Below are 20489 nucleotides of genomic sequence, written 5' to 3' on the forward strand. Positions count from 1 at the left end.
ACCATCTATCTCTATTTCCATCGTGGCTGCTGCCAACAGCATTGCATTATCTGCTAGGGAAATTGCCCATAAATATTCAAGATGCGAATGTTAACTTTGCTAATGGTGGAGATCACATTTAAATTGAAAAGGGCCGAACTTACTATATATGAGTTGGTATAGAATGGGAGTGAGGCATTCAACGTATGTAAGGGATATTGATGACAATCAAGCAAACCACTGCAATTATAACGCAATGAAGTGTTATTGAACTCAATGATGCAAATATGATACAAACGACACTTTTTATCTGATAATTAGTCATCACACGTTAGGAAACACCAGCCATTCAATACCGTGACCGTATAAAATCTCATCTTATCAAGACCAATACACACAAATATCTATATATTAATAAGATTTACACGAATTTTACCAATTTATGTGACCAAGAATTTTACAAATACGCAGAAATAGTAATAAATAAATAACACATGTCCGAGGCTGATCAAACTCTCTATCTCTCGTCATTTTTTCAGCGAAATGAAGCCCCACACTTGCAGAGGCTTGGGCACTCCTCCTCCATCGCCACTACATAAAAGCTCTAGTCTCCGCCCCTCATGTGCTCCGCCTCTCAAACCTCTTCGCCACCGAGTTTTCCGCCAATATCCAACCGTGAAACGCCGCCACTTAATACTCTCAGTTACAGACCCCCAATATTCATGTACCGCACCCGCCCGGCGCCACGTCTTACTCGCTCCCCTTCTAACCGCCGGCGGTTGGGTTCTGCGGTCGGCGCTCGCGCGTGCGGAAGACAAGCCTCAGGACTCCTCCACACCGGAGAAATCACCCGTGTCTCCGACGGTTGTGGAGAAGAAGGAGGATATCATTGTTTCGAGGATTTACGATGCGACGGTGATCGGAGAGCCTACAGCCGTGGGGAAGGATAAGATTAAGGTGTGGGAGAAGTTGATGAATGCGAGGATTGTGTATTTGGGAGAAGCCGAGCACGTCCCGATCCGAGACGACAAGGACTTGGAGCTCGAGATTGTGAGGAATTTGACAAAACGGTGCACAGAGTCTGATAGGCCCATATCTTTAGCTCTGGAGGCGTTTCCCTGCGATATGCAGGAGCAGCTTAATCAGTATATGGATAAAAGGTCTTCTTAAAACCATATTCTATGCATACATACACACGCACGTAAATACGTATATATTTCTCTTTTAATCAATGACTCTACATATCAGTCATGCTCGCTTTCATGGTTTGTGGTTCTTAACCACGTTTAGCGGTCTTATGTTTGAGCAATTTCGATGAATCGTTGGAGTAATTTCCATATCGAATCATGCATGAATGTGATGAGGCCTGTACTTGATGGCAGGATAGATGGAGAAACATTGAAGTCTTATACATCACACTGGCCACCTCAAAGCTGGCAGGAGTATCAGCCTCTTCTAAGCTACTGTCGTGATAATGGAATACGCCTCGTTGCTTGCGGTACTCCGCTCAAGGTACTCCTGCATCTTTTCACATAATTCAATTGGCACCTTGCTAAGTCGTTCCTTCTGCTCTATAGGTAGGGAACATGTATCATATGTAATAGGAAATAAAGTAATCTAGTGTCAACTCAATGCAAGTTAACTCCGTATGACCCTTTTTCAGTACAGTATCATGGAATGGTGCACTTTCCTGTGGTGGATCCAATGATCTAATTTTTAGTTACATATCTTTTGCAATTAAGGGAGTAGACTTAACCACGGTTTTCCTCCACCATAAGTAAGGGCTATGGGGTACCGTCCTCTTCTTAAAAAAAATAAAGGAGTTGACTGTTTGCTCATCTTTCTTTGCCATAGTAATTTTCTTCCACCAGTTTCAATTTCTATCATTTTATTATTTCAACTTATGCATGAGTTTGTAGTAACTGTGGAGCGCACGCACATTATTCTGATATTAACAGGTTTTAAGAATTGTCCAAGCAGAAGGAATTCGCAGGCTTTCAAAGGCTGATCGTAGATTATATGCTCCTCCAGCTGGCTCGGGCTTTGTTTCGGGCTTCACTTCCGTCTCACGCAGATCACCAATTGATATGAATTCACCAAGTCTATCTGTCCCTTTTGGGCCAAGTTTGTACCTATCTGCACAAGCAAGAGTAGTTGAGGAATATACAATGGCCCAGATAATTTTACAGAACATAGTGGATGGAGGAGCCACTGGGATGCTAGTGGTCATAACAGGTGCAAGCCACATTATGTTTGGATCTAGGGGAACGGGGGTGCCTGCAAGAATTTCAAAAAAGATGCAAAAGAAAAATCAAGTGGTTATATTACTTGATCCTGAAAGGCAACAAATAAGGAGAGAGGGGGAGGTTCCTGTTGCTGATTTCTTGTGGTATTCTGCTGCTAGACCCTGCAGTAGAAATTGTTTTGATCGTGCTGAGATTTCTCGAGTAATGAATGCAGCTGGCCGGAGGCGAGATGCCCTTCCTCAGGTTAGCTGTTTTCATCATAATATTTGTGTGCTTTTTGGATGTATTGCAAAACTTAAAATCTAAGTCCTGGAATTTGAACTGTATTTTCTAGTGGACTGGTCAGTTGATGAATTTTGTATCTCTTTAAAGATTTCTTATGTTTCTGAAGAATTTGAACCCTGTTCTCTAAAGAGTTGCGGGTTTTAATCAGTCTCCTTGTGGACATATTGATCTGGATATAACAATCCTGTGTATCTTTACATTCATCTATGGTGGATGGAATTTCTTAAATGTTTCTAGTTCCTAAATAGGTGTATTTCTTTGTATACCCCTAGTGTACTTGGGCTATGCCTATCTTTCTATCAATGAATTACTTATTACCTATAAAAAAAAATGGTGGATGGAATTTGAAAATGCAGTGGGTTTGTTGCATGAAAGTTAGGAATGGTTTTATGTAAGGATCATCTCCCTAAATAATCTTTCTTTGTCTCATAGACGATAATGTTGACATGCTTTTCAGGACCTTCAAAAGGGACTTGATCTTGGTTTAGTATCACCAGAGGTACTACAGAACTTCTTTGATATGGAGAAATATCCCCTGATTTCAGAACTTACTCACCGTTTCCAGGTATTTGAGTTTGTGAAATGAAACCATTTTTGGTATTTTGTCAAGAATTTACTTTCTATGTTATATTGTAGAACTATGGATATCATAGGAACATACAATTGTATGCTGTGGAGAAAAAAAAAAATGTTGGTAGAAGGAAGACATCCATATAGACACTCAGGTTGACCATGGCTCATCCTGGATGCAGGGTTTCAGGGAAAGATTGTTGGCAGATCCCAAGTTCTTGCATAGATTAGCTATAGAGGAAGCTATATCTATAACAACTACTCTCCTAGCACAGTATGAGAGGCGCAAAGAAAATTTCTTTGAAGAGCTTGACTATGTCATCACGGATACTGTCAGAGGATCGGTTGTCGATTTCTTTACAGTTTGGCTTCCTGCTCCAACTCTATCGTTCCTTTCATATGCTGATGAGATGAAGGTGCCTGACAGCATGGACACTTTGCAAGGTCTCCTTGGCTACATCCCTGATAATGCATTTCAAAAGAATATTGTTGGGAAGGACTGGAATCTCAGTCATAGAGTTGCATCAGTGCTTTTTGGTGGTTTGAAACTTGCTAGTGTTGGGTTTATTTCCAGTATTGGAGCTGTAGCTGCCGCAAATGTGTTATTTGTGATTCGTAGATTTCTTAATCCAGCTCTGATTGCTAATCAGGGCAATAAAAGATCCCCAGTACTCAAAACAGCTGTTGTATATGGATGCTTTCTTGGAACATCAGCAAATCTTCGTTATCAGGTAGAGAGAGTACTCATTTTAGATTCTTGTACTCATCAATCATATTTTAGCATCGTTATTGCAAATCTCGTGCTGATTTAAAGACTATATAGTAGTAACGATATATCTTCATTTATCTTCTTTTTAAATACTAAATGTAACCTAAAGTATAGTTCCATAGCAACGATAGCTTTTGTAAAGGCATTTAAAGACATTGCTTCCTTTTGATTGGCCTGATACATCGTCCTTACATTAGATATGTTTTCTTAAAAAATAACTGAGATAATTTTTTCAAATCAATCATGAATTCAGTAAAGATGAGTAAAATGCATATGGTTGACTTTTCATTAGGACGTAGGAGGAACTTATCTAATTATAATCTGGCTTTTGGCATGTATCTCTTTTAAACCCCAACGGAATGCCCAAGCCACGTGGCTTATATTCCAAAATGACTAGTCAATGATACAATTGGAACCCCACTAGAACATTATAAAGAACAAAAACTTCTCATTCTCAAACAATGTGGGTATCACAATCTCTCAATCCCACATTTCTGGTTGAGATAGACTTTGATACCATTTGTAACGCTCCAATAGAAGGCTCAAGCCATATGACCTATACTCCATTAGTTATATGACCTATACTTCATTGGAGCCCCATTGGAACATTATAAAGAGTAAGAACTTCTCATTTCCAATCAATGTGGGATCTCATACACCATCTACCCCTATCACTTATCAGAATGGGGTATCACAATCTCTCTCCCTTATATTCCCAACATCTTTGTCGGGCCAGTCCATCGTAGGTGGCATGGCTCAAGTCTCACACTTCTGGTTGTGATAGAATCTAATATTATTTGTAATGCTCCAATGTAAAGCTGAACCTCTCTCCGTCCTCTGAATCCTTTCTTTTGATTTATTATTTCAAAAATTGTTAAAGCCTAAAATGTGCACCATTGGCCATGGATTATGTGTGCCATTACATCCTCTTAACTGGCTCCTTGGTATTTCAAGTTTCAACCGATGCTGTGAATGCCCAATATTTATGCCACAACATTAAAAGATGTGACTGTTGCATCTTATTGTTTATCGGTTTTCTTGATGCAGATTATTGCTGGAATAGTGGAGCATAGAATTTCTGATGAATTTTCTTCTCATATTTTACTTGTGAATATGCTATCTTTTGTTGCTCGGACAGTCAACTCTTACTGGGGAACTCAGGTTAGAATCATCTAAATATTTTATACAGTCTAGTGTTTGTTTTTACCTTTCATTTCATTTATTTCTCCAAATTTTGAATGGATCATATGAAGTTACAACAACTTCATAATTCTTTACGAGAACCAATAATAAAAACTTCATTACAGTACTTGTCACAAGAGAGGAAAGCCTGCTATGAAATTTTTCATGTTTGGTTCATGGAAAATTTTGTTTAATTAGTGAATTTATTTTTGGGCTTTGATAAATGTGCAATGAGCTTGGTTTTTGTTTGCTTTGGTGCTCATGCCTCCTACTCTGATACTGCACAGTGCACTGTTATTTTAGTTGTTATATCTTTCCTGCCAGACCCTCACCCACCAATACCACAAGTACTGTAATGTAATTGAGTAAATTTTCTGTCAAGTATAGGGTTGACGCTGTCTCTTAATTTCATTCTGCAGCAATGGGTTGATCTTGCACGGTTTACTGGACTGCAAGCTCGGAAGAGTGGAGCACCCCCTTTTGAAATATCAGATTCTCCTAATCATGCCGCATTGGGAGGTGGCATCACAGAAGATGCCACTGTTGATGAAATTAAGAATCAATAAGGTGAAAAATCTGACTTCAGAATTTCATTTTAATTTCCATTCCATTCTTTAAAAGCTGTGAAGGTAGATCTGAGAGAGAGAGAGAATTATGGTCTTTATGCTAAACCGGTCAACATCGTTCTTTCAATTTTGGTGAATACAAGGGCAGGATTTTTAATTCTGATTAGGGGAAAATCTCAGTTTGGACCGAACAAATACACTTGGACGAGTTGAATAAGTGTTCTATGATAACTATGAACAATTCAAAATTTCAATAGATGCAAATTTAACCGAGCAACCATGATCAACCAAATAAAAAATATAAAGTAACAAATAAACAGAGTTTTTATTTCGATTATGCAGTGATTGGTGTATTATTGACTCAACGGCATTTCAAACTAAGCTTTCTATGTATCTTTTTGGTGGAACGAAAAAAAGAAAATAAAAAGAAAAAGAAAGTCCTCTCTGAAATTTCCTTTGGGAAATTTTAATTTTTCACCGTCTGTAGCGAAGGTTTAGGTGACATGTTTGGCACATAATTCGGAATTTATGATAATGTCTGCAAATTTAGGAAAGAGGAAGAGGAAGAAGAAAAACTTTTCAAACAATATATGTGAAACGTTAAAACATCGTTAATACGTCACAAATCTGCGACGAGAGTAGTTCTCATGAGCGTTTAGAATCATTCAATCCTGTTCCTCCTCCCCCATCTTCTCTACCAGCTTCTGTTTGACTTTATTGAGAGCGAGTTCAAGGTTTTGAAGCTGCATGATTAGGAGATTCTTGATCAAATCTACTAATGATAGTGAAGGATTGATTGTATCAAAAATCATTTAAAAAAAAAAAAAAAAAGGCAAGAATGGTCCATACCTCTTGTTGGGCAAACCGATTATGTACGAATAACCCGCTAAACAGATCAAAACTATCTCCCACGGTGCTTTCTTTCTGCATATAGCATAATGTTAAGTGTGTTTCTGCGTATGGTAAAACTAGAAGCGATTGAAAATACCATACCAGTTGAACAAGTGCCTCGAAGCCCTTTGTGTCTATGGTTGTCGACTGGATCTCCATTTCTGACAGTATCCTGTCAAATTGGAAAGCTTCATGACTGCCTATTTTTATTTACCAGGAATTTGAGAAATGCGATTAGTTGGGCTCTTTTACCTGCCAATGGTGTGAGTTATAAACTGGCTCCTAGCGGCCACTTTATCATGTTCTTGGCAAGACATCTCCAGCATTCTGCAACCCTGATGTGTAGTCATGTTGTTACACAACGTTCAATGCGTTCAACAGTCAACAACGGCCAGCCGTGAGAGAAAAAGAGTTGAAACTATAATTTTCATATCCTAGAGTATTTAATAGTGTGAGAGAGAGAAATACATGATATTCGATTGGAAAGTTGCAGCAGTCATCAGAGAATGAAGCAAACATTAAAAAGATGCTGGAGTTGGCATGTGTATTTGGACGGATGAATCAATTGGGACGGTAAAATTATATGGTGGGAAATATATAATAAATTACTTATTCATGTTTTGTATTGTTGAAATCGAAAGATAAGTTTATGTTGGTGGTTTATTTAATATATACAAAATAAAAAAATAAAAAAAAAGTTGATGGTGACCAATATGCCTTTAATTTATCATGTTGGTGGACCATTTAATATATACAAAATAAAATGAAAAAAGAAAAGCAAATGCTGATATGCCTTCAATTTCTCATGTGGGGTCTTTTAAACTTTAGCCAGGTGTCGTTGGGGTGATTATTTTATGCCCATCAAAGGTAGTACTTGGAGTTAATTAATCTAGATTAACTTCATCACCAGATCAGATACATGTATGTATATGCACTTGATTAATATTGATGCATGTATGTATATATAGATAAGAATGACGGTAGGAATATGTATAATTCGATTAATTTCAGTTAGATAATAAATTATAAACGTTTGAGAGAGGATGGATAAGTAGAAATAGAATAATAGAATAGAGAGTAGTAGCGTTACCTCGCTTTGAAAAATATGGAGAAAGCTTGAGCAGATACCTTCATCTCTGATTCGAACTCTGTCGTACATGAAGGTTAGGCCTTTCCAACCATCTTTCCCGCTCTGCGGACCAAACATTGGGTGAGTGCAAAGCACGTCCGACTCCTCTGGCACTACCTATTAAATTATGCATATAAAACGTACTTGTTTGTATTCACGTTGGGAAATATTTAAAGAAGAAATTAACGAGTTTGATAATTAAAAAAATAAATAAATAAATTGGAGTCCGGGTTATTAATTAATTAATAGATGTAAGTACTCGCAATAGAACGTTTCTTGGGTGCTCTTTGACCGAGAGTACATCGGCGAAAAGTGTTGGCCGTTTCAGATGATCCAGCGGCATTGACCGGACAACCTCTGTTAGAGAGAGGATAGAGGTGCAAATCAGGACTACGTCGTTATCTGCTTCAAAAAACGCACCTATATCCCTGATGAGAAAGTGCTTAGAATATTTAGCATACCAAAACATGACGCCTATCAAGTATCAATACTCAACTTATAAATCGATCTGTGTGTACACTTGTATACCTGAAGAAGGAGATACCCATATGGGCACAGAGCTGAGAGTAATCAGTCCGAGAAGTTGCCCGTAGAAGGTGGCCTTGTCTGATCATGGTCTTTCCCAGAAACTGCCCGAACGGTCCGAAGCCTACTATGCCTATTCTCAGAGTCCTTGAAGCCACATCAGAGTGCTCAGATGAAACAGACATAAGTGGAATGTGAGAGAGAGAGGTTTTTCTTTTTCTGTCTTCTCCCCCCACCTTGGAAGAGAGATGTGGGTTTATGTACTTTAATTACTTTGGGTCCCTCCAGCATTTTGTCATTGCATCCCTTTTAAATTGGAAGTCATTCGTAGTTATCTGGATCACTGACTCCCAGCTCAAACTTTTAGCCATTTGTTTTTGGGGGCCCATTTGGAAGCTACTCAACTCTTTTATGCTACTTATCCGAAAAAATTAAAAAAAAAAATAAAAAGAGAGAGAAAAGGAAAAAAAAAAAAAAAAAAAAAAAAAGAGTTAAAAGAGTTATAACTCCATTTTCAATGATACTTGTAAAGGAGGGGAAAAAAGAGAGTCTGAATTCTCCTCCAATATTCTACTAGTTTCTTCTAGCTAATTGCTTGGGCGTTGGGAATGAAAATTTAATAAATCTTAGTTGCATCACAAAGAAAAACCCTCCATAATTCATTTACAGGGAAATTCTCATATATATGTCAAACTACAGTAAAAAAAAATTAATCAAAAAAGAAAAATAGTAAAAAGAGGACTAGTAATATATAGACGTTAAACGACAGTTCGATCGATGGAGGATCTATCCATGGTAATTCTCCATGACCCTCTTTCTGGTTCATCAAGTGGAACGTCATGAATGAGTAATTGGTTTCTATCAGTACCAATGGAATGTTGCATCAACTTCCCAGTCCCCATTCTTTGTTGTTGTATCACCAAGACTGATGATGTGCACCTAAGATCCGGCGAAGCAAGCATATCGCCGATGATCCCAAGCTCGGGGCACTCACACCACTCACCAAGTGCTGTGATAAGAGGGGACGGTTGATGGTTCCTCCCCACTAGTATTAAATCAAAGCAATCTACCATCTCTTTTATTGATGCAGAAAGGGCTAACCCATCTCTCACCACTTCTTCTACAACCACAAATCGTTCGTTCCCCGCATTAGCTTGACGGTATTCATCGATCAAGTCAGTTTCGAGCTTTCTTTCTTTAGTGTTTTCGGCTCCAAAGAGAAGGAACCGGACGACTGTTAGATCAACGCTCTCACTTTGGGCCATGCGAGCACCATAGGCTAGTGACTCCGCGTCATCCGCACCTCCAATGTAGATTACAGCCACATGGTATAATGGACGACCTGTACTTGCAAATGGCATCGAACCCCTTAGGATGCCCCGGTCGACGAGGATTCCAACAGAGCATGGTGCGCTGTCGAGGATATTGATGTTCATGCCCTGGATGGCTCGGTTAACTGAGCCAATGGAGCCATCTATGGCCCATTGCTTATGAAAAGGCACTATCACAATGGTTGCTCTCTTATCCACTCCTACCCGGCAAATGTCGTTGTGCATTGTTACATAAGGTGAGATGGAAGTGAAAGATTGAACAGCGACAAAGCCTTCATTTTGGTCCTCGTACTGTCTTAAGGCGTTAATGATTTGGCTGGTTGAAGTTGTGCTTGTTTGCAGGGAACCATAGGGCTGGTGGGCCACAAGAACCGGGGTGGCTCTCCCCACAAGCTCAACGAGGACAATTGCTATGACTGCAATTTTGCTCTCTTCGGAAGCATGTGATACTTCAAGGAGATTTACGATTGCAGGAACATTATCGTCATTGTGGATGCCGACTAAGATTCGGAGGTCCGCCTCACGCTTGGCATGTTGGATGGTACTTCTCTTGATTGCAGTATATTGCCAGGAAGGATCGTAGAGGTACTTTATCAGTGGCGTTACGATTGCAGTTACCACTATCACTGACAGCACTGACAAAGCAAATTCTTCATCTGACAGAACCTGCCATTGGGGAATTAGATCAGCCCCATACAATTTCATGGTTAGGGACTTAATAATATTCGGTATTAATTGCAATATATACTAATCGTGAACACAGCCAGCCACAACAAAGAAACTGATCATCGAGTGATTTTGCTCATACGTACGTACGTACCTTGCTTTCCTTCCAAAGGTTGTAAAGGTTAAGCTCCACGATGCCTTTTGCGTTCATGATAAGCCCGAGCACGAAAGCTTCTCGTACAGGCATATAATCACCATACATGGCAGGAGCCATAACGGCAGCAAGCTTGGCAGTGCAAGAAAGGATAACAACAGATGACACAATCCACGAAGCCTGGGCACCAACTTTGAAGATGTTCGTTCGCAGGCCACTAATGGATAGATAGGTGGGGTAGAACACCAGTGAAGTAAGAGCCTCCGTTTTTGAGATCAAAGCTACTCCCAAAGGTGCTCCGTCCGGCACAACCAAACCTAGGACTAATGGCCCGAAAACATAGTGCTGGCCGATGGTCTCGCTCAATAATCCGATCACAAGAACCAAAAGAAAAATGGAACGTATAAACGTCTCGCTAAGGGGTTTGTCTTTTGGTGCACGGTTTAGCGCCCACAGTATAGCTGGCTTGACGATAAATACAATACCAACCACAAGCGCAACAGAAGATAAAATTGCCATCGCCGGTCTTAGTGTACCTCCGCCCTTATTTCCCATTACTGCTAAAGCAACCGCTGTCAAGGAAATACCAAGTAAATCGCAGAACATTGCGGAAGAGAGGGCTAGACGGCCAATGTTAGTGTTTAGCATGTTGAGCTCAGTCAGGAGGCAAGCAATGACGGGAAATCCTGTTAATGTCTGCGACTCGGCTATTAAGAAGAGCGATTCTTTAAGGCTGGTTTCCTTGGCAACATATCTTGCAAAAAAGAAGGCTGACAAACCGGCAGTTAGCGTTGTGAAGAAGAAAACTGAAAATCCGATGGTCATGGCTTGTTTTCCTGGCCTCACCATACTGGTTAGATCCATCCTCACACTTACTCCGAACAGGAAGAACATGAGCCCAAATGTAGCCATGGTTTCAATCAACATGGCACCTCTTGTCGGGAATAATTTTGATGTTACCAACCCTTTATGTCCTAGAAGGGATGGGCCAAATACCATGCCACTCTGCATGCATGCATGTATGTTGTCAAATTACTACAACGCGCGAAGATCATAAGTACATAATAATTATGAGATTATTTAACGTTAATTATATATATATGCATTACTTTAAAAGAAATATTATTTACACTCGAGTAGGAGATTGTATATGTAGTCTCATTGATAAATGTAGGTAAAAAAAAATCATTTTAAAAATAATATTATTATAATTTTAAAATTTTATTAAATATACAATACAAATAGTCTCCATTTAGAAATTGTATGCATCAATTGTGCAATTGGTTTTGCTACTATATATCTCTAAAAGAACAAAGCACGCGATATATCGATCTTGGAAGACACAATTTTTATCTAAGCCAGGGGCGGAATTTAAATATATAACTGATCTAGAGTAAAATTTAAGAAATAATTCAACAATATTAAAAAATTACCTAGTAGCAGTACTAGTTGATGCATTTGATCTATTCCTGGATTTGTGGACAAAAACATGCTTCTTATAGCATCACCATGCGGCCAATTTATAAACATAACTTGAAATGTAAATAAAAATATCAATCGATCGAGATGCAACATGCAGTAAAATGTTGTGAGATCCCTATGGTATATTTATCTCTCTTTCAAAAAAGACGGTTAAAATATATAATGCAACATTTATAATTAATTGAGAATAGATGAAAACAGAAACCTTACAAAAATCTGAGATACAATACTTGACTGTCCGAGGGGCTTTAGACCGACATCGATTAGCTGAGAAACAAGTGAAATAGCAGAGAGCTGCAGCAGTAGAAGGGCTGTAGGGGATTTCAAAGGGTTTCCATGATACCAAATAAGCTTGTTTATTTTGCTGCGGGGATCGTGGCAAACCAGAGACATGTTCGCCATTACCATGGTCATTTCATGGATCACAATAGATGGTTCTGTCTTCATTGTAATTACTTATTAGATATGATTCGCTTTACTTCAAAGGATTGAGGATCGAGATGGAAGAATCTAGTTTCAAGTATCAGAAAAAACGAGAAGAAGAATAAGGAAGAAGAAAACAGTACGAGCCAGAGAGAGAGAGAGAGCGCAATGGGAGAGGTCAACCTCTTGTTTAGGTTTCCTATATATATTCAGGGCGGTTGAACTTCAAAGTTGGTTATGAGTAAGTGGTCAACAAGCACAGGCGTCACTGATTTGAAGAATTAATAAGTTTTAATATGTATGCAGCTCTTCATGCATTTTTCAGAAGATACAAGAGAGGTACGTACATGTGTCTCGTGAATAACTCTTCATCTGTATCCTCCTCCCTATTCATCAGTTACTATTAACAGGTGGCTCCACAGTTTCCTACGGGCAGCGGCATCCCAGGTGAGGTGACGTCAGTCTCTCATATGTTGCTTATTTATTTGAAAAAAATATTTATTATTTTATCATCATCATTTTATCATCTTATAATATATTATTAGATGACAAGTTAACAAATTAAATATAATAAATAATTTTTAATTATCTAATATCACATTAGAAAATATGTTCTATATGAGAACATAATGAGAATTAAGATAATAAACAACATTATTCTATTCATTATCTATCTATGTATTTCTTTTCGCTTTCTAATTGTCCCTTTCTTGTGGGGCTGGGATTTTATTTAATTTTTCCATTTCACGTTGTTGAAGTTTGCATTTGGCCTCTCCATTAAGTAAAAAGATAATTTCTTTCCTTAATTTACGGCATTGTGAGAGTGAATATTTTCCAAAGAAAATGATTAACTCACAATAATTTTATAACTATTTTATAATTTCATATAAATTGGAGGTTGATCTGTAAAATTGAAACTTATTTTTTTGTTGTTAGGTTTATAATATTAGTTTTATTATAGATTAAAATCTGAAAGATATTGATATTTTTTATTAGTAGGTAGTCTTAATCCATATTTGTTTTTTGTTGAGATATTATAACTACTAATATTTTAACTTTTATATGAAATTATGTTAATAAGATCAAATAAGTTATATGGATTGGTTCAATTCATTTATATAAAGAGTGACACTCCCAGCCGGTCGATTGAGGATGCTATTTTTATACCCTTCAATCATAAGTTGCCACGCATACATTTCTGCAAAAAGAATTTTGCACCTACATGCAGGTAATCTCTTTCACTCACCCCCACTCCCACCCAAAAAAAAAAAAAAAATATTATGCTCTCCCGTCTATCTTCATATCTCTTCCTCTCTCTCTCTCTCTCTCTCGAATTATACTCTCTCTCTCTCTCATATTGGGCTATAAGATATGCTCTCTGTGCAGTACATGATATTGTGGCCATCATCAAAACTTATACGCAAAATACAGCCAAATATATCGCCAGAGCTTAACTCACAACAAAGAAGTTGTAGTTGTGCTTCGTCTGAATTGGTTGTCTGCTGGGTCAAAATCTTGATTTGAAAAATGACTGAGCAAAGTTAGGAAGTTTGAGTGTGATTGTGGAGGTGATATACTTATATTTTCTTTTCGGTTTCGATTATTTTAAGCAGTAGATTTGAGCCAATTTGATTTTAAGGGGGAGAAAGATAATGGGATGTCTACCATTGGTATTTGCCAAAAGCCATGTGGAATAATAATCTGTAAAGTGGATTTTTTGTAATTTCGTTAGTCATTTGAAAAAGAAAAGGAAGTGAGATTTTGTAAATTATAAATCTGATGTTTATATAGAGGAATGATGCCATTGATGTCATGTATAGGGATAATTAACTAATAACATGAAGAAAAAATTAAGATGCAAGAAAAAACGAGAGGAGAAAGGAGAGGAATGCGTGGGAGAGACAAAAGGAACTCGTCGTTTTTCTTTGAAGGAAGGGGGAAGATCTGAACGGAGGGAGAAGAGTGCAAGGGAGAGATGGGAGGGAGAAGAGGAACTCTGCTGCGTGCGGGTGCAGATGTATGGTTCTTCACTTACTACGTGGCCAACTTGTATTGGTGGGGTGTAAAAAAAAAAACATCATCACCTGATCGGTTTTGAGTTTTTTCTTTATATAAAATGAATAATGTTAATTATAACTTTCAAATAAACAAATCCTGAACTAGTCTATTATAAAAATGTGGACTCTATTAAAAAAGAGAGAGAGAGAGCAAGTTTTTTTATATTTTTTTTATGATAAGACGTATTCTTTTACATAAGATTTGTGTGAAGTTATAGATTTGAAACTTGCATATATTATTTATAAAAATATTATTTGAAGAGGGGCCAAAGTGTGACGTTCGGCTTAGGCGAAGCTCTGGATGCAGCCCAAACTAGAATAAACATATTGTTCTGCAGTGTACTCTGGATCAAAACCATGTGCAGTCGCAGCTTGTTTTTGGTACCCACCATTACACCATACCTTGGACCACTTCTTGTACTGTCTCCACTTGTTTGTTCTGGCTTTCTTCTTTATTCCGATACTGTCCTCCTCGATTGTCGCAAATTACATCATTGTCAGCATGACAGCATCCATACATAACATACTACATGATTAGTAGCAAGAAAAAAAAAATCTATATATAATTATAAAATATAAAAATATCCCATAATTATTTAAAAAAAATTAATTTATTATTTTCATATGAATTTTATATTTTAATATCTTTTTTAAAATTATTATTCGTATTATTCATAATTATAAATATTTTTTATAAATAAATAAATAAAACCAATTTCGCAGATGAATCTCTGGACATGCATCATACATACATACATTCAGTTGAATTTAATTTTAAACGAGTGATAGAATCGATCATATCTGTAGGAAAACCAAAATGTCATTTCCGTGATAACATCCCAAGTCAATGTCTTTTATTAGGACCTATCAATATATAACTTTAGCTTCACGATCCCAAAATAGTCGCTACTCCTTCCTTAATCCTTATCCACTTTAGCTCAACCTTCACGGCTTCGGTTCAGATTTGACTGTTGCGATGGACGTTCTTTCTCAGAGAAATTCATCTACAACTTTGAATCCAAACGCTCCGTCGTTCGTGCCTTTGGCATATCGGACGGTGGAGGACTTCTCCAACCAATGGTGGGCTCTGGTCCAATCCTCCCCTTGGTTCCGCGACTACTGGCTCCAAGAGCGCTTCCAGGATCCCCAAATTGACGCGCAGTTTCCCGATTTTGACGATCTACCCGACGTCGACGCCATCTTCGACGACTACTACTTAGACGACGACAAGAGTAAGTTGAATCATCCGAGGGGTAACACTCTACTCTGGCTCTAATTGTGTTTGGATATTGAGAAAAGCCTAGTCAACTCCTCGATCCGGCTTGCCGATCCATCTCGCTAACTAAAAATTTCCCTTTTTTTTTTTGGCAGACGAGGAAGAAGAAAAAGACTATTACAGGGATTTGGTTTCAACGGGGACGTTGAAATGGCAGAAAGCGCGAGCTTTAGCAGAAGTGCCGAGGTATAGGGAGAAAGCCCCCAAGATTGTTAATGTGAAAGTGAGTCCACGCACGATTCAGCAACCGAGGTAGACTGAAAGACCCAATTGGGTTCTCCCGACCCGGTAGATGAGCATGCATCTCGATTCTCTACTCTCTTGTTGTTCCCTTCCCAGTTTGGATAGTTTTTGTACATAATCGACCCTCGCCGTCGCGTCAATCCTCAACTCAAGTGTGCTTTGCGTTTTGTACATTTGTTTCTTTGTGCTTTATTTGGTTTTATAATTCTCTGCAAGTTTTAATGGACATTAACATCCAGACTTATGATCTCTTGCACTTTTTTAATTTAATCTGTTATTATTCGTATTTAGGATGTTCCAATAATACATATAGAGAGAAATGACCCAAAAAAAAAGGAGGATAGAATACAGTCCCCAAAATACTAGTACAGCAAACCGGGATAGTCAAGTAATGACGTTTAACGAACATGTAGTAGGATCAACCATAAATCTCGTCTCCCTCCCAATTTCTTGCCGTTTTGCCAATCTTTTGAAGGACTCGGATGACCTCTTCTGTCGTAATGTTACCTGTCACCGTGACCTTGTTCAGTTGCGTATCCACATTATACGTTTCAATATCTGCTCCCCAAAATGACCAAAACCGTCAATATGTAGTAAACGGGAATTAAACTATTGAAAGAATGAAAGATAGAAGACATTATAGAGTAAGGTATTTTGTACGAGAAATTCATGGACCTTCCATCTTCTTGATGGCCTTCAATATTTTCTTGATGCATTCCTCGCAATGCAAGCCCACCTTAACTTCCACCACCTGAAAGAAATTCAAATGAAAATTAGAATTGCAAAAACAAGTGAAAGGAAAACATAATAATAATAATAATAAAATTACACATTCACAAACACAGACACACCCCTATATGCTGCATACAGAAAGAGTTATGATAGATTGCGCTACTTACATTACCCATTCTAATTTCAGTACTGTTTCTGGAATTGGGGAGTTAATACTTCAATGACCCTTTTGACAGCTTAATTGGAGAAAAAATAGGGGCCAATGGAATCAATGAGGAAAGGAAGAAGAAAGCTGTGCCTTTTTTTTTCTGTTTGGTTAATATCCCAAACATATAATAAACATGTAGGTGAAGAGCGCGAGGCATTGGATTCTTTACGTGATTGATGGGAATTTTCACTTTGATAAAGCTTCCCATATTCCTATCAATGTCGACTTTCGAGGGACTAGCCTCCACATATAGGGAGGGCGAAAATCAAACACTACAGGGGTTAATTGAGACAAAAGTGAGAATAAAAATATATAATAACTTATGCCTGCAACTCCAACCGAGGACCCAAACTTGAATGGTAATTATTCAGTTCACACATACATTAAAGGAATAAATGTATAAAATGTGGGGTTTAGGATGAACAAAATGGAGTCAAAAGCACAAGTGGAGAAAAAGAGAACCGGTGGCACCACAAACAAACACCGTTGGATGTTTGTTCTTTCTGTGGCAGGCAGGCCGCCTTGACTTTTTCTTTCTTAATTAATGGGTATATACATCAATCAGTTCCCACTAACATCGCCCCCCCAACCCAACGTTGTGCGGTAAGAATAAGTTCTACTCTGTAGAAGAAAACAAAAAAAAGTGGTAACGTTACGGGTCCCTTAAGAAATAATAATTGTCTGATGTAGGTGGACAACGGCGTGTCGAGTGAAAGCATCATCATGCTTTAACTATATGTTTGTATTGTTTCATGGGGTGGTTTGTGGAGGATAGCCTTATCTATGGTTTTACAGATCGATTGGGTCAATACAAATTTGGACTTTGGATACTGCATACCATACTTATAGATGGATTGCTTACATTTACGAGTCTCGATTTTGAAGTTTGAACTGCAGCCCCATTTTTTGGGTTGGGTTGGGTTGGCTTTGAATCATCCTTTAAGCTATAGTCATCAGTCATCCTAACATTAGCTGTCGATTCTTTTACTGTGACATTAAATAATTTAAAATTTTTTTGTTCTTATTTTTTTGTTTCATCTATCTTCCAATTATTTATGAGTATGTCGCTTCAAAAAGTGGTGAAAGACTAATGGTACTTTTCAATGATCAATCATGATGTTCTAAATTAAATTTTGATTAATTTAATCACGAGAAACTTAATAAGATTGTTTATTTTCACAATCTCTCAATTCATCTTGTCTTATCTCATCTAATAATTACAATTTTTTTAAATTTCAAAACAAAATAAAATAAACAACTCAACTTTTTCAAATCTTAAAACAAAAATAATATTAAAAAAATATATTCTAACAATATTTTATTCAACTTTTAACTTTAATCTTAACTCATCTCATCTCATCACAAAGATAAACCAAAAGTTGTGCAAAAAGATTAAGTCTTGGTTTGAATAGAAATAGCCTTTCATAACATCTCATATCATCTCACCTCATTGTAATATCTAAACACAACAAACACAAGTATTTTTCAATTTTAAATTTTTAAATTTTTCATCTAAACATTACTTAAGTGTATCTTTGGGACTGCAGTAGAAAATATAGCTTATAGTTTTAGGACTTATAACTTATAGCTTAAGTAATAAGTTCTACTATTAAAAAGTTATTTACCGTTTGGTAATCATATATTTAAATCACTTTCAAACATGTTACATTTGTATGAAAACAAATTAAAAAGTGTTTTCTTATGTAGAAATGATGATTATTTGATTTTTTTTTTTTAAGATTATAATCATATCTTTTAAAGTTGGAAAATTGTAATTGCCTGAAAGTTGTATGAGTATTTTCACCCATGGACAGTCTTTTTAAAATTCGAATTATGTATCACATTATCTAAAAAAACGAGTTTGAGGAAAAGTATCAAGATACTTTTCATCAAATGTACTTTTTGGTTTATTTGAAATTAAAAAGTAGTTTAATATGTAACACCAAAACAACCTAATTTTTGTATTACATAGCTTTTAAAGCTATCTGAACACTTTTTAAGACTCCTAATGCAACCCCAAACATAATTTTAATCATTACAACTTTTTCAAATTTTCAGATAAAATACAAAAAGTAATTCAACTTTTTCAAATTTTAAAATAAAAATAATATTAAAAAATTAAATTTTAAAAATATTTTAGTGTTATAATATTTTTATTTAAATTTTCTCTCACATTTCCAAAAACTTCATAAAACGTTCTAATTTAAATTATTTTACTACTATTTACAAACAATTTCACTACTATTCACAGATAATCTCATCTCATTATCCATATTAGACCTTAATTGTCTTTGGTAAGTGATGAGACAATTTCATTACTATTCACAAATAGTTCACTGCTATTTATAAATTATTCATTATTTTTTACTATAATTTATTTTTTTACTACTATTTATAAATCATTTGAAATCATCTTAGCATCCAAATGCTCCATTTCAAGTGTGGCCATCATGTAATTCGAGATATAGGATGATATTTTTAAATTTTAATAAAAATAAATCTAAAACTTAAGTAAAAAAATATTGCATACCGCTAAAGGTGGTGGCTTAGTCGTCCATGAGTTTGACAATGAGCACTAGATCCTTGGATCAAATCACACAACGGGAAGTGCTTATGATTTTTTGTGATCTATTGGCTCATGGATCATTAATGCCTTCGTAGAGCTAGGGTCATGCTATTGCTCAAGTCGGGCTTGTAAGGAACGTCTGTAGTTCTCGCCATTTAGGTTCCTCTTGTCTGACTCCTCGACATATTGGATGCTATTATGATCCTATCCTGGTAGAAAAGTTATCTCTAACCACCACTTCCAACCATTTTTTTAGGAAAAAAAGTAAAAAATATTGCATTACTCGTTCCAAATTCATATAACCCCATTGTTTTATTTTTTATTTTTACATGAAAATGTTGAGAGACGGATAAACTTTCCCAAAATGGACCGATACATGTTTTATTTTTATTATTTCATAGTTAAGGAAGTAATTTATAGTTAGTTTGTATTTTTTTTATTTAAAAACGTTTAAAAGGAAAAGAAAAAATGAAATCTGTGATCGGTCGGAATCATTGGTTCCAGCGGCACCATCCTTTTTGACATGACTATTCACTGAGGACCGGTAACCTGGTTGCAACCCAAGGCCACGGCCACCTTTCAACATTATTTGCGTGAGTGCAACTTCGTCAACTACATCTTCTATAAGGACGACATCGTTTTGGGAAAGGCCAAGCTCGGGATTCTGTTCTAACTTCTGAGGAATCATACGAATGATACGGTAGTTGGTTTTGGTACAATGCACGCGTACATACAACAGATATTTGCACTTTACTTCGCGTTTGTTACACAGATAAAATAAAAATAAGATAAAATAAAATGAGATGAGATAAAATAAAAGTTGAAAATTAAATATAATATTATTTTTTTTTAAATTTAAAAAAATTGAATTGTTTATTATATTTTGTATAAGAATTTAAGAATATTATAATAAAAATATGAGATGAGATGATTTAGTTTGTATAACCAAATCGGCTTTTAGAGTGTGCAAACGTCGTGCACCAATTTTGAAAAAAAGTGAGTAAATATAAAATTTATATAAAAAAATTTAATTTTTTAATAGTACATCTTATTTTTTTTCAAAAGGAGTGCGCAACACTTACATAATTCATGATTATATATAGCATTACTCTAATAAGGGCCTGTTTCTAGTTACGTTACGAGTCGTAAAAAGTGTTTAAATAATCTTCGAAGCTATCTAATGAAAAAAGTAAATTGTTTAGGTGTTAT

At 36.6% G+C, this 20489-nt stretch overlaps 5 protein-coding genes across 6 annotated transcripts; 2 read left to right on the forward strand and 3 right to left on the reverse strand.

Moving 5' to 3' along the window:
• Nucleotides 1–480: 480 nt before the first annotated feature.
• Nucleotides 481–6816, forward strand: LOC108991823 (protein RETICULATA-RELATED 5, chloroplastic-like). 2 transcript variants are annotated; one of them, XM_018966213.2, is made up of 8 exons: nt 481–1139; nt 1362–1491; nt 1938–2468; nt 2968–3075; nt 3263–3811; nt 4897–5010; nt 5451–5598; nt 6706–6816. In XM_018966213.2, the coding sequence occupies exons 1-7, from the start codon at nt 523–525 to the stop codon at nt 5595–5597; spliced, it is 2196 nt and encodes a 731-aa protein (XP_018821758.1). In that variant the 5' UTR covers nt 481–522; the 3' UTR covers nt 5598; nt 6706–6816. The 2 variants fall into 2 exon arrangements, with proteins under 2 accessions (XP_018821758.1, XP_018821757.1); XM_018966212.2 differs by lacking the exon at nt 6706–6816 and having other exon boundaries at nt 5451–5763.
• On the reverse strand, nt 6023–8431 carry LOC108991826 (arogenate dehydrogenase 1, chloroplastic-like). Its single transcript, XM_018966219.2, has 7 exons — nt 8146–8431; nt 7877–8045; nt 7579–7734; nt 6741–6823; nt 6591–6660; nt 6447–6521; nt 6023–6340 (listed from the first exon to the last, which is right to left on the reverse strand). Exons 1-7 carry the CDS (start codon nt 8325–8327, stop codon nt 6263–6265), a joined length of 813 nt encoding a protein of 270 aa, XP_018821764.1. The 5' UTR covers nt 8328–8431; the 3' UTR covers nt 6023–6262.
• Nucleotides 8432–8724: 293 nt separating this feature from the next.
• On the reverse strand, nt 8725–12468 carry LOC108991822 (cation/H(+) antiporter 15-like). The gene is made up of 3 exons (XM_018966210.2): nt 11986–12468; nt 10294–11298; nt 8725–10139 (listed from the first exon to the last, which is right to left on the reverse strand). Exons 1-3 carry the CDS (start codon nt 12220–12222, stop codon nt 8901–8903), a joined length of 2481 nt encoding a protein of 826 aa, XP_018821755.1. The 5' UTR covers nt 12223–12468; the 3' UTR covers nt 8725–8900.
• A 2675-nt stretch (nt 12469–15143) lies between these two features.
• Nucleotides 15144–16026, forward strand: LOC108991926 (protein EARLY RESPONSIVE TO DEHYDRATION 15-like). The gene is made up of 2 exons (XM_018966350.2): nt 15144–15487; nt 15627–16026. Exons 1-2 carry the CDS (start codon nt 15232–15234, stop codon nt 15785–15787), a joined length of 417 nt encoding a protein of 138 aa, XP_018821895.1. The 5' UTR covers nt 15144–15231; the 3' UTR covers nt 15788–16026.
• On the reverse strand, nt 15861–17006 carry LOC108991927 (heavy metal-associated isoprenylated plant protein 45). The gene is made up of 3 exons (XM_018966351.2): nt 16674–17006; nt 16450–16525; nt 15861–16332 (listed from the first exon to the last, which is right to left on the reverse strand). Exons 1-3 carry the CDS (start codon nt 16680–16682, stop codon nt 16193–16195), a joined length of 225 nt encoding a protein of 74 aa, XP_018821896.1. The 5' UTR covers nt 16683–17006; the 3' UTR covers nt 15861–16192.
• Nucleotides 17007–20489: the final 3483 nt, after the last annotated feature.

The sequence above is a fragment of the Juglans regia genome, chromosome 7 (assembly GCF_001411555.2).
Source record: "Juglans regia cultivar Chandler chromosome 7, Walnut 2.0, whole genome shotgun sequence".
Taxonomy (NCBI): Eukaryota; Viridiplantae; Streptophyta; class Magnoliopsida; order Fagales; family Juglandaceae; genus Juglans; species Juglans regia.

Bases quoted from the DNA above. Each gene is read 5' to 3' on its own strand.
- LOC108991826 (XM_018966219.2), bottom strand. From the start codon at position 8,327: ATGTCTGTTTCATCTGAGCACTCTGATGTGGCTTCAAGGACTCTGAGA. The intron at 6,824-7,578 runs GTAACGCTACTA...ACTACACATCAG, and splicing joins TCCATATTTTTCAAAGCGAG to GGTTGCAGAATGCTGGAGAT. The intron at 6,661-6,740 runs GTAAAAGAGCCC...CCAATTTGACAG, and splicing joins ATAACTCACACCATTGGCAG to GATACTGTCAGAAATGGAGA.
- LOC108991822 (XM_018966210.2), bottom strand. From the start codon at position 12,222: ATGAAGACAGAACCATCTATTGTGATCCATGAAATGACCATGGTAATG. The intron at 11,299-11,985 runs GTAAGGTTTCTG...GCATGCATGCAG, and splicing joins GTATTGTATCTCAGATTTTT to AGTGGCATGGTATTTGGCCC. The intron at 10,140-10,293 runs GTACGTACGTAC...CCCCAATGGCAG, and splicing joins ACCTTTGGAAGGAAAGCAAG to GTTCTGTCAGATGAAGAATT.
- LOC108991823 (XM_018966213.2), top strand. From the start codon at position 523: ATGAAGCCCCACACTTGCAGAGGCTTGGGCACTCCTCCTCCATCGCCA. The intron at 1,140-1,361 runs GTCTTCTTAAAA...ACTTGATGGCAG, and splicing joins AATCAGTATATGGATAAAAG to GATAGATGGAGAAACATTGA. The intron at 1,492-1,937 runs GTACTCCTGCAT...TGATATTAACAG, and splicing joins CTTGCGGTACTCCGCTCAAG to GTTTTAAGAATTGTCCAAGC.
- LOC108991927 (XM_018966351.2), bottom strand. The intron at 16,333-16,449 runs GTCCATGAATTT...TTTGGGGAGCAG, and splicing joins GGCCATCAAGAAGATGGAAG to ATATTGAAACGTATAATGTG.
- LOC108991926 (XM_018966350.2), top strand. From the start codon at position 15,232: ATGGACGTTCTTTCTCAGAGAAATTCATCTACAACTTTGAATCCAAAC. The intron at 15,488-15,626 runs GTAAGTTGAATC...TTTTTTTGGCAG, and splicing joins CTACTTAGACGACGACAAGA to ACGAGGAAGAAGAAAAAGAC.